General features: G+C 43.4%; 1 protein-coding gene across 2 annotated transcripts in view; it reads left to right on the top strand.

The window, feature by feature from the left end:
* The window catches only part of st8sia5 (ST8 alpha-N-acetyl-neuraminide alpha-2,8-sialyltransferase 5), a 44660-nt gene continuing 31575 nt past the window's right edge, over positions 1-13085 (top strand). Inside the window, exon 1 of one of the 2 annotated variants that reach the window (XM_034192207.1) lies at positions 1-301. In XM_034192207.1, coding sequence (XP_034048098.1) covers positions 156-301 — 146 coding nt within the window. In that variant the 5' untranslated portion in view covers positions 1-155. The remainder of the gene's footprint in view (positions 302-13085) is intronic. The other variant, XM_034192208.1, reaches the window with a different exon arrangement.

The following is a 13085-nucleotide window of genomic DNA, read 5'->3' on the forward strand; positions in this document are numbered from 1 at the left end:
ATGTTCGCCCGCCAGCACGACGAGGCTGCGGTGTCAGATCAGTGAAATAGAAAAGTGATGGACTTTGTCCTGTCCAAAGGATAGAAGACACCTGTGCTCCTGCTTCTGAATGCTGCAGACACACGGTCCTAACCGGCGCTTACCGTCAGCCGTGGATGCTGCGTCGAAGGATGGGATACTCCGACCCGTCGTCGGGTAAAGATTTGCTCGGCAACAGATCTCTATGTTTCATATTTATTTGCGCATTTGGACTTGTCACACTACTGCAGCAGATTCTTTATGGGAAAAATTACATCAAGAGGTAAGTCAGTGATTTATTTCTTTTTGAACGAAAACGCAGAGCTGGAAGGATAAGATTGAGCCTTGATTGGATGATGGCTCTGTTTTGATCCTAATGTCTGACTCCATTGTTACATGCACATTTTGAATGATAAATGCAGAACCCTTTAAATAGATATTGGGAAAGAACAATAGCGTTTAACCATCCATCTTTTCTCCCAGTGGCACAGAAGCTGTTTTCATTGGATTTATTATTTTGATCTGAAAATAAAGCATCACATTCCTGCCATACATAGCACTGTGGCCGTGTATGGTAATGTTTTTGCTTTCTTTTCCAAAGATCTTGATTTGATTTTCTTTTCTTCAGCCTTCTTGACTGGTCACAGCCTACATCAGATTGTCACAGTGCAACTGGAATCCCATTAGAGCTGGTATCAGCTCATTACAGATGATGTGTATTTCTTATTGGCCCCTATTAAATAAATACTGCATGTGGTGCACGCACAGCCAGTGTGGAGCCATGTTTCAGAATAGCTGTGCAACAGCAGTAGTTTCCCTGAAACCTTTATGAGCTGAACTGTGTAAGAAATCTTAGTTTTGCATGAAGCAGACACCTAAATTGCAGGATAATTCAGCACCAGATGAGCAGATGCTGAGATTTGATGTACAATATCTGCTTCTTAAAAACAATGACGGTGAATCTCGAGAATAATCAGAAAGATGCCCCTGCCCCCCACCCCCAATACTTCCAGATGTTTCACAAACAGCACATATATGTAAAATATATGGGATGCAAACACACGACTCCCCTCCCCTGCCACCCTGCTGGGTCGGTCAGATGATGCAGATTCATGACATCTTGGCCTTTGCTGGCAAGATGCATGAATTCAGAAGCCAACACACACCTTCACCCGGTACCCCAAGTTGCTCTGAGCTCTCAGCCTCTGAGGGAGCTGGGAAATGAGCAACACAACTGAAACCCAGGGGCTCAGTGGCAGCCATTTTGCTTCAGTGTGTCTGCACCCACCTCAGTGCAAGTAGGGCAGAGAGAGAGAGAGAGAGAAGCAAAAACAGCAAGAGACTGAGTGATAACATGACTGTGTATGTGTGTGAGAGAGTTGTGCAAATGATGTCATCTTATATCTCCCCAAGAGTGTACCATTAGAAGTCGTACACCACTGGTCCAGCCACACCCAAATCTGCATCCTCTTCCTCTACAAAACTAAAGCATAAGAGCACATATGCAAAGCAGTTCAAGGTGCTTTTAGAGTATGGCTGCAAAACCTTTCTGCAGGCTACCAGATGGACTTATTGGCTGAAGCAGTTTAGGAGACACTTCACTACAAAAGTGGGCATCTGCAGGATATGAATCTTTAAGGTGTACGGCCTTAGAAAAATCACAAAACTGACAAAATTTATTTTCTACTCAAATCCAAATCCAACGTCAGTTTATTTTTGAAACATGTTGCAAAATTCCAGCACATTTTAATGAAGAGAACATATTTACCTGGGGGGAGAAATTCTACAACGAAGGATTTATTTTACCTTTTAATGCTGTATGTAGGGGGAAGTGCATGTGCGCATGCATGAGGTTTTGAAATGACCTGAAGTTACCTTTGACCTCAGGTAATGCGGACATGTGGCGCACATGCCAATATCAGTAAGATGTCTTGTAAATCACTTCAGAGGTGTTATCTGGTTTCAAGAATGGCATTTTTAGATTTAGAAGTATTTATTTCTCGCTAACTTTTACAAACTAGAGCATCGCATTCGTAGAGCGCAGACCTCTGCCAACACTAGTTTCCAATTCCACAAATGTTTACATTGGAAAAAATTTTTAAGGTCAAAGTCCTGTTAGAAGTGGCTTTTCATAAGCTAAACTATAATACAAAATATAGATCAAAAGGGCTATTCAGTGTTAAAAAAGAATCAAATATTTGCTAAATCCTCAATACGGATCAGATGTGGATCAAACTTAGTCTATTTATTGAGTGTCAGTGTGCACCTCATTGCCACAAAAGAGAGTGATTGAGGCACTTTTGATTGTGATATAATGTAAAATGTACATCAAATGGATTTTTCAGTATTAAATTCAAATGTCCACAAAATCCCCTATTTAATCAGTAATGAATAATATTATTAGAAAATTCTTTTGTCACTTAAATCTTAAAATATAACGCAATGCTAAAATACTCTCGGCCATATGAAGCATTGTCTGTTTTAGAATTTGCAGTTGTGGTATCCCAGTGCAAAGTCTGTCTGTCTGTCTGTCTGTCTGTCTGTCTGTCTGTCTGTCTGTCTATCTATCTATCTATCTATCTATCTATCTATCTATCTATCTATCTATCTATCTATCTATCTATCTATCTATCTATCTATCTATCTATCTATCATTTACATTAATTATTGAATCCTATTGTCTTATGCACAATTTGTATATGTTCAATCAAGCCCCTATATTTTGCCATGTAATAATTTCACAAAGACCACAATGGAAATAAGCATTTATGTTTTATTGTGTTATCTGTGTATCATTGATGCATTCACCACTGTATGTTTATATTGATATTGCAGAATAAACTCAATCAATCAATCATAGACAATGTTTTACTTAGATATTAACAGCATCTGCAAGACAGCATGCGTGTGTGCATACGTGAATTTTTGACAAGAGCGGAAGTTAGCGATGCGGAGTTAGCAGACCTTAGCGTGCACGCTGATGTCCATGTGTTTTGTAAATCACTCCAGAGATGTTATCAGGTTACAAAAACAGCATTTACAGTGTTAGAAGTGTTTATTTGCCAGTAGGTTTTACATAATATATGAGAAAGATGTTATATTTACACACAAACAAAATTGAGATAGCAGCTAGCTAGACCAGCCAGTGACGTTGCCATGCTAACGTCTGAGAAGTGTCTTGTAAATCACTCCAGAGGTGCTATCAGGTTCCAAAAACAGCATTTTCAGTTTTAGAAGTGTTTATTTGTCAGTAGGTTTTACATAATATATGACAAAGATGTTATATTTACACACAAATGATACTAGGATAGCAGCTAGCTAGACCAGCCAGTGACATTACCATTCTAATGTCTGAGAAGTATCCTGTAAATCACTCCAGAGGTGTTATCAGGTTCCAAAAACAGCATTTTCAGTTTTAGAAGTGTTCATTTCTTGCTAGCTTTTACATAATATATGAGAATCAATCATGTTATATTTACACATAAAGGAAGTGAGTTTGGAGTGCCAAAGAGACCAGCCAGTGATGTCATGGTACCACTCTGTGATTGGCTGTCCCACCCACCCCTAAAAAAACCAAAACAAAACAAAAAACACAGATTTGTATGATTCATAGCATAAAAATATCAAACAGAATGTGACATTTTAACCACTTAAAATACTTCTAAAAATAGGTCAAGGTTAGCCATCTTTGAATTTGTCCAAGGCCTGTGTCCCAAGAACGTTCCCTGCGAATTTGAAGACTCTGGCAGTAATAGGACTGGACTTATGCTGAGCACAGACAGACGGATGGACAGATGGAAAGCCTTTGCAATACCCAGTGGCCATATTTTGATGGCCTTGGGTAAAAACCCAAAGGCCATACACTTTTAAACTCAGGCTGTTTCCCAATTCAGGGGCTGTACCCTTCTAAACCTGCATTCGCCGGCCACATACACCATAAGTGGCATAGGTTGTCCCATTTTTTAATGGGGCCAATGAATGGACCCTTCTTTCCCACGAAAATGAAGGATACAGCAGGTATATCCTTCACAGCCCAAACAATCCCATGAGTAATTTGTTGTCTTTTTAAGACAGAAAGGTTGGTTTAAGAAATCTGGATACATAATATGGTTTATAAGTATAAATAAGTGCTGAAAAATGATTGCGAAACTACGCGTTACTACACTAGCTTGTCAGGTGCAGCTGTCAAGGTACCTCAGCAACATGGGGTAGGGGTGGGAAAAGCTAATGACGTAATAGCAGATTGCTTTCTTCTCTTTTCAGAACAGCTGGTCTGGCCTCCGCTGTCTCTGAAGGCTAGATCTTTGTAGGGTGCAGCCCTTGAATTGGGACATAGCCTAAATTTGTGTGCACATCCATCTCAGACGTCTGACAAGTCAAAAGAGATCTTCCCCAGATGTATGAGGATGCACAGAACGCTGCTGAAGCTAAACTGGCGTGAACATTGTCACAGTTAATAATAAATCTGCTGATGTCATGTCATGGTGTCACAATACATAAATCCCTGCCTGCCTCCAGCGGCATGATTTGCCTTGAAAAGACTAAAACCTGCAAATATTCTCAGCTAGAGCTAGAAATGAACCCAAAGGTTGGCGCAGTTTGGGTGGATTCCACAATCTGGTCATACAACACAAACAGTGCGGTTGACTGAATATACTGAGGGGTGCACATATTTTTTTCTGTCTATTACTTGTACTCAAAGGCGTAACAGTAGTTGTAGGCTGGTACTCAGGTTTCAATACTGTGACACATAGTGACCCACAATGATACACTATGGATTTTTTTTTAATCCAATTAGTTGTACTTTGATTTACCTCAGGTTTTATATACACACAATTCAGATTTGATGCACTTTTATGAAATGGTTTGTTATTTACCTCCATCAAGGAGATAATGTTGCATATATATCCAGAAGAATGTTTGACACATAGCAACATTTAACTCAAAAAGTTGTGAGAGGACATTTGGTGTCCTTTGGTGAGCAAATGGATAATGTGCTAGAAAATGGGTTTTTATTTTGAAATTGATCTAGAACCCATCTTGGATCCAGGATCCAAAGGAAGTTTGAAGCAATATGTGGCTTTGGCAGAGGTATGCACTCTTTGAGTGCCTTCTGGTTAACCAGTGGATAATGTTAAGCTTAAGCAAAGCAGCAACAATTCCAATCCAATCCAATCCAATCCACTTCATTTATATAGCACATTTAAACAACAGAACATGTTGTGTGGGCCGCTGAAGAGGAGGTACTGCTGGCCCACCACCACCAGATGGCGCCCTGCTTGAAGTGCGGGCTTCAAGCATGAGAGGGCGTCATAGCAACCGGGAGTGACAGCTGTCACTCGTTGTCAGCACCAGCTGTCACTCATCCACATCACATCACCACCACCATAAAGGCCGGACTGCAACTTCACCTCCCCGCCGAGAAATCAGCCATCAGAAGAGGTAATTTCTCTGCTGACTTGAAACTGCATTATAGTCTGAACTCTTTTTGCAGCCGTATTCCTGTGGTGTTCCTTATCTGTTGGATTGGCGTTAGGTGTGATCAGCGACGGCTTCGCTCCACACTCCATCCAGATAAGTGGTTAGACAGGAGCTGCACGAGTGTGTGATTGGAGGTGGAGTTGCTCCCTCCCAAAAGAATACAGACTGGGATTACTGAGTGTGCGAACTCACACTCATCAATACTGTTTTTCTGTTCTCTGTCAGCAGTACCAGGTCTGACAGCTGGAGACGGTGACCACCTGGGGACCCAGGACTTGATGGCTCCGGTGTTCTTCAGATCCGTTGGCGGTGAGGGCCGTGTGGGATCCGACTCGGCTCAGGACGGATGTCTCCTATCCTCAAGCCTGCCCACACGTCACTCAAATCTGTAATTCGGTGGTACCTAAACTGTGATTGTCTGTATTTCGTTGTGCACTACAACATTAAATTGTTACTGTTTGGCTTATCCATTGCCCGTTCATTTAACGCCCCCTGTTGTGGGTCCGTGTTCCTACACCATCACAACAGGATTTCTCGGCCAGCGTCATGGATCCAGAGGGGCGTCAACCATCGCTTGAACAGCCAATGGAAGAGCGAGGTGTACAGGCGTCAGCAGGAGGCGTGTTAGGTGAGCTGCAGCAAATCTTAACCGCTTTCACTGCTCGGCTGGACTTAGTCACCGAGCAGAGTGTGATCCTCAATCGGAGGATGGAGGCTCTCACCACCAAGGTGGAAGCGCAGGCCCAGGGCGCTGCTGCAGCACCTCCCCCTGCTGACCGGAGGCCTGAAACAGACATTCCGCTGGTCGTTCAACGAACCCCCACCGTCCCCTGAAGCATACATAAGCCCTCCAGAGCCGTACGGAGGTTGTGTCGAGACGTGCGCGGACTTCTTAATGCAGTGCTCGCTCGTCTTTTCACAGCGTCCCGTCATGTACGCGTCAGACGCTAGCCGGGTGGCTTACGTAATAAATCTGCTTCAAGGAGAGGCACGCGCCTGGGTTACGGCGCTCTGGGAGCAGAATTCACGGCTCCTAACGACATACGCTGGGTTCGTGAGGGAGCAGAATTCACGGCTCCTAACGACATACGCTGGGTTCGTGAGGGAGTTCAGACAGGTGTTCGACCACCCGCTTCAAGCGTGCTGCTGTCGATAAGACAGGGGTGTCGGAGCGCGGCGAAGTATGCAGTCGACTTCCACATCGCGGCAGCGTGAGCCGGCTGGAATGCTGTTGCGCTCTGCGGCGCCTTGTAAACGGACTGTCTCTGGTCCTTAAGGAGCACCTGGTGGCGAAGGACGAGCTGCGGGATTTAGACGGGCTTATCGACCTAGTTATACGGTTAGACAACCGATTAACAGAACACCGACGGGAGCGAGACGAAGGGCGTGGTCAGGCACAAGCCGTCCCTCTTCCTCCCGGGTCCGAAAGGGAGCCGTCTTCCCCACGCTCCACAGCCAGGGTACTCCACGTGACGACAGCTCCCCCTGCTGACGTTGCTATGGAAACAAGCAGGGCCAAAAGGCGATCAGATCAGAGACAAAGGAGGCTGGTCCGTGGGGAGTGTTTTCACTGCAGCTCAACCGAGCACACGCAGAAAAACTGCCCCAAACGGTCAAAACAGCAGTACTCGTCCTTAGAGACTGGGCTAAGGGTGGGTCATAATACCCACGTGGGGAAGCCCCGTAAATCTGCACGCATCCCAGTCACGATCCTGTGTGGGGATCTGACCCTTCACGCCCCAGCACTGGTAGACACGGGGTCGGAAGGGAATCTGCTGGACAGCAGATGGGCAAGGGAAGTCGGGCTCCCTCTAGTGGCTCTACCTTCACCTTTGAAGGTACGGGCACTAGATGGCACCCTTCTTCCATTAATCACACACCAGCCACAACCAGTGACATTGGTGGTGTCTGGTAATCACAGGGAGGAGATCGTGTTCTATGTAACACCTTCCACCTCCCGGGTGATTTTGGGTTATCCTTGGATGATAAAACACAATCCCCGGATTGATTGGCCGTCTGGGGTTGTGGCTCAGTGGAGTGAAACCTGCCACCGGGAGTGTCTCGGATCCTCGGTTCCGCCTGGTGTGACAGCTAGTGAGGAGGTTAAAGTCCCCCCCAATCTGACGGCGGTGCCAAGTGAGTACCATGATCTTGCTGACGTTTTCAGCAAAGATCTGGCGCTCACCCTTCCCCCGCACCGTCCATACGATTGTGCAATTGATTTGATCCCGGGCGTTGAGTACCCGTCCAGTAGGCTGTACAACCTCTCACGTCCTGAGCGAGAATCAATGGAGACCTACATCCGGGACTCATTAGCTGCCGGGCTGATCCCGAACTCTACCTCCCCGATGGGTGCTGGTTTCTTTTTTGTGGGCAAGAAAGACGGCGGACTCCGTCCATGCATTGATTACAGGGGGCTGAACGAGATCACGGTTCGCAACCGATACCCTCTGCCCCTGTTAGATTCAGTGTTCACGCCCTTGCATGGAGCCCAAATATTCACGAAACTGGATCTTAGGAATGCGTACCACCTGGTTCGGATCCGGAAGGGACACGAATGGAAGACGGCGTTTAACACCCCGTTAGGTCACTTTGAGTACCTGGTCATGCCGTTCGGCCTCACTAACGCCCCCGCGACGTTCCAAGCTTTGGTAAATGACGTCTTGCGGGACTTCCTGCATCGGTTTGTCTTCGTATATCTGGACGATATACTCATCTTTTTCCCGGATCCTGAGACTCATGTTACGCATGTACGTCAGGTCCTGCAGCGGTTGTTGGAGAACCGGCTGTTTGTCAAGGGCGAGAAGTGCGAGTTCCACCGCACTTCTTTGTCCTTCCTGGGGTTTATCAACAATAAATAAATAAAACACTAGGCCAAAGACAACAGAGGACAATACAACTCATGCAGAGCTAAAAGCCAGAGAATAAAAGTGGGTCTTCAGACGAGACTTAAAACACTCCATTGTGGGGGCTGTTCGAACGTGGAGAGGCAGAGCGTTCCAGAATCTGGGCCCAGCCACAGAGAAGGCTGGGCCCAGACTTAGTTCTTAGTTTCTTTCTAGTAGCGAATGAAACAGCACAGAACATTGTGTTATCTGAGCACTGGTTCTGTATGCATAACCCAGTCTCACGGCAGTTCGTGGCGGCATTACGAAATGTACATTAATCTATGTGTTCCTGATGGGGGCACGAAAATGGGGCCCTTTTCGTGATGGGGGAGGATTTCATTTCGTGACGGGCACGAAATGTAAGGTGGGGGGGGGGAATCTGGGGGGTTATGGTTAGGGTTGGGGGGGTAGACACCAGTGGTGGGCACAGCTAACTACAATGTTTGCTTCGGTAACCATTAATCCAATAACTGAAAAGTTATCTTTTATGACGCTAAACCAATAAACTGCTCAAAAATTTATATAACTTTTAGTTTTGATTCGGACGTGGCCACATCAGATTACACTGTCAGATTCTGATAAACCAGTTTCACTTTCACTTTTCACTGCTGCGTAAATTCAAGGATCACAAACACATAAGAACGCATGAAAAATGAAATGAAAAAAATGAATGAAAAAAAAACTAAAACCCAAAACACTGTCATCATCTTTCAAAAGCAGTAAAACACAGTATTAGAAGTCACAGTTTATCTCGGTATTAGATACACCACCATTTATGAACTAAAAAGCTGCTGCTTTTTTCACACACACTTTGAACCCTGCGGCTTAAACAACCAAAATACAGAGTAAAATGCATGTAGTAAATATAAATTCTTACCTGTTAGTTTCAGTGGGACTCATCTGAAGAAATAATCCACATAAAGTGTCCTTTTTTTAAAAAAAATCCAAACCAGTGTCTAAACGTGAAGAAAAGTCCCTCTGTACAGCTGCGTCATGAGAGCTCCTCTCCCCCACCAAGTCTAAATTACAGCCACAAAGTAATAAAATAAAATAATGTTAAAATTAGTCCATTTTGTTTTTGTGTCGAGCCGACTCACTCACTGTAACGTCCAAAGTGAACCTGAACTACACTACCCACAATGCTTCCTGCATTGACCAGCCAATCAGGTTTTGCACTCAATCAATCAATCAATCAATCAATTTTTTTTATATAGCACCAAATCACAACAAACAGTTGCCCCAAGGCGCTTTATATTGTAAGGCAAGGCCATACAATAATTATGTAAAACCCCAACGGTCAAAACGACCCCCTGTGAGCAAGCACTTGGCTACAGTGGGAAGGAAAAACTCCCTTTTAACAGGAAGAAACCTCCAGCAGAACCAGGCTCAGGGAGGGGCAGTCTTCTGCTGGGACTGGTTGGGGCTGAGGGAGAGAACCAGGAAAAAGACATGCTGTGGAGGGGAGCAGAGATCGATCACTAATGATTAAATGCAGAGTGGTGCATACAGAGCAAAAGAGAAAGAAACAGTGCATCATGGGAACCCCCCAGCAGTCTACGTCTATAGCAGCATAACTAAGGGATGGTTCAGGGTCACCTGATCCAGCCCTAACTATAAGCTTTAGCAAAAGGAAAGTTTTAAGCCTAATCTTAAAAGTAGAGAGGGTGTCTGTCTCCCTGATCTGAATTGGGAGCTGGTTCCACAGGAGAGGAGCCTGAAAGCTGAAGGCTCTGCCTCCCATTCTACTCTTACAAACCCTAGGAACTACAAGTAAGCCTGCAGTCTGAGAGCGAAGCGCTCTATTGGGGTGATATGGTACTACGAGGTCCCTAAGATAAGATGGGACCTGATTATTCAAAACCTTATAAGTAAGAAGAAGAATTTTAAATTCTATTCTAGAATTAACAGGAAGCCAATGAAGAGAGGCCAATATGGGTGAGATATGCTCTCTCCTTCTAGTCCCCGTCAGTACTCTAGCTGCAGCATTTTGAATTAACTGAAGGCTTTTTAGGGAACTTTTAGGACAACCTGATAATAATGAATTACAATAGTCCAGCCTAGAGGAAATAATGCATGAATTAGTTTTTCAGCATCACTCTGAGACAAGACCTTTCTGATTTTAGAGATATTGCGTAATGCAAAAAAGCAGTCCTACATATTTGTTTAATATGTGCTTTGAATGACATATCCTGATCAAAAATGACTCCAAGATTTCTCACAGTATTACTAGAGGTCAGGGTAATGCCATCCACAGTAAGGATCTGGTTAGACACCATGTTTCTAAGATTTGTGGGGCCAAGTACAATAACTTCAGTTTTATCTGAGTTTAAAAGCAGGAAATTAGAGGTCATCCATGTCTTTATGTCTGTAAGACAATCCTGCAGTTTAGCTAATTGGTGTGTGTCCTCTGGCTTCATGGATAGATAAAGCTGGGTATCATCTGCGTAACAATGAAAATTTAAGCAATACCGTCTAATAATACTGCCTAAGGGAAGCATGTATAAAGTGAATAAAATTGGTCCTAGCACAGAACCTTGTGGAACTCCATAATTAACTTTAGTCTGTGAAGAAGATTCCCCATTTACATGAACAAATTGTAATCTATTAGACAAATATGATTCAAACCACCGCAGCGCAGTGCCTTTAATACCTACGGCATGCTCTAATCTCTGTAATAAAATTTTATGGTCAACAGTATCAAAAGCAGCACTGAGGTCTAACAGAACAAGCACAGAGATGAGTCCACTGTCCGAGGCCATAAGAAGATCATTTGTAACCTTCACTAATGCTGTTTCTGTACTATGATGAATTCTAAAACCTGACTGAAACTCTTCAAATAGACCATTCCTCTGCAGATGATCAGTTAGCTGTTTTACAACTACCCTTTCAAGAATTTTTGAGAGAAAAGGAAGGTTGGAGATTGGCCTATAATTAGCTAAGATAGCTGGGTCAAGTGATGGCTTTTTAAGTAATGGTTTAATTTCTGCCACCTTAAAAGCCTGTGGTACATAGCCAACTAACAAAGATAGATTGATCATATTTAAGATCGAAGCATTAAATAATGGTAGGGCTTCCTTGAGCAGCCTGGTAGGAATGGGGTCTAATAAACATGTTGATGGTTTGCATGAAGTAACTAATGAAAATAACTCAGACAGAACAATTGGAGAGAAAGAGTCTAACCAAATACCGGCATCACTGAAAGCAGCCAAAGATACGTCTTTGGGATGGTTATGAGTAATTTTTTCTCTAATAATTAAAATTTTGTTAGCAAAGAAAGTCATGAAGTCATTACTAGTTAAAGTTAATGGAATACTCAGCTCAATAGAGCTCTGACTCTTTGTCAGCCTGGCTACAGTGCTGAAAAGAAACCTGGGGTTGTTCTTATTTTCTTCAATTAGTGATGAGTAGAAAGATGTCCTAGCTTTACGGAGGGCTTTTTTATAGAGCAACAGACTCTTTTTCCAGGCTAAGTGAAGATCTTCTAAGTTAGTGAGACGCCATTTCCTCTCCAACTTACGGGTTATCTGCTTTAAGCTACGAGTTTGTGAGTTATACCACGGAGTCAGGCACTTCTGATTTAAAGCTCTCTTTTTTAGAGGAGCTACAGCATCCAAAGTTGTCTTCAATGAGGATGTAAAACTATTGATGAGATACTCTATCTCACTTACAGAGTTTAGGTAGCTACTCTGCACTGTGTTGGTATATGGCATTAGAGAACATAAAGAAGGAATCATATCCTTAAACCTAGTTACAGCACTTTCTGAAAGACTTCTAGTGTAATGAAACTTATTCCCCACTGCTGGGTAGTCCATCAGTGTAAATGTAAATGTTATTAAGAAATGATCAGACAGAAGGGAGTTTTCAGGGAATACTGTTAAGTCTTCTATTTCCATACCATAAATCAGAACAAGATCTAAGATATGATTAAAGTGGTGGGTGGACTCATTTACTTTTTGAGCAAAGCCAATAGAGTCTAATAATAGATTAAATGCAGTGTTGAGGCTGTCATTCTCAGCATCTGTGTGGATGTTAAAATCGCCCACTATAATTATCTTATCTGAGCTAAGCACTAAGTCAGACAAAAGGTCTGAAAATTCACATGGAAACTCACAGTAACGACCAGGTGGACGATAGATAATAACAAATAAAACTGGTTTTTGGGACTTCCAATTTGGATGGACAAGACTAAGAGTCAAGCTTTCAATGAATTAAAGCTCTGTCTGGGTTTTTGATTAATTAATAAGCTGGAATGGAAGATTGCTGCTAATCCTCCGCCCCGGCCCGTGCTACGAGCATTCTGACAGTTAGTGTGACTCGGGGGTGTTGACTCATTTAAACTAACATATTCATCCTGCTGTAACCAGGTTTCTGTAAGGCAGAATAAATCAATATGTTGATCAATTATTATATAATTTACCAACAGGGACTTAGAAGAGAGAGACCTAATGTTTAATAGACCACATTTAACTGTTTTAGTCTGTGGTGCAGTTGAAGGTGCTATATTATTTTTTCTTTTTGAATTTTTATGCTTAAATAGATTTTTGCTGGTTATTGGTAGTCTGGGAGCAGGCACCGTCTCTACGGGGATGGGGTAATGAGGGGATGGCAGGGGGAGAGAAGCTGCAGAGAGGTGTGTAAGACTACAACTCTGCTTCCTGGTCCCAACCCTGGATAGTCACGGTTTGGAGGATTTAAGAA

The sequence above is a fragment of the Thalassophryne amazonica genome, chromosome 17, assembly GCF_902500255.1.
Source record: "Thalassophryne amazonica chromosome 17, fThaAma1.1, whole genome shotgun sequence".
Taxonomy (NCBI): domain Eukaryota; kingdom Metazoa; phylum Chordata; class Actinopteri; order Batrachoidiformes; family Batrachoididae; genus Thalassophryne; species Thalassophryne amazonica.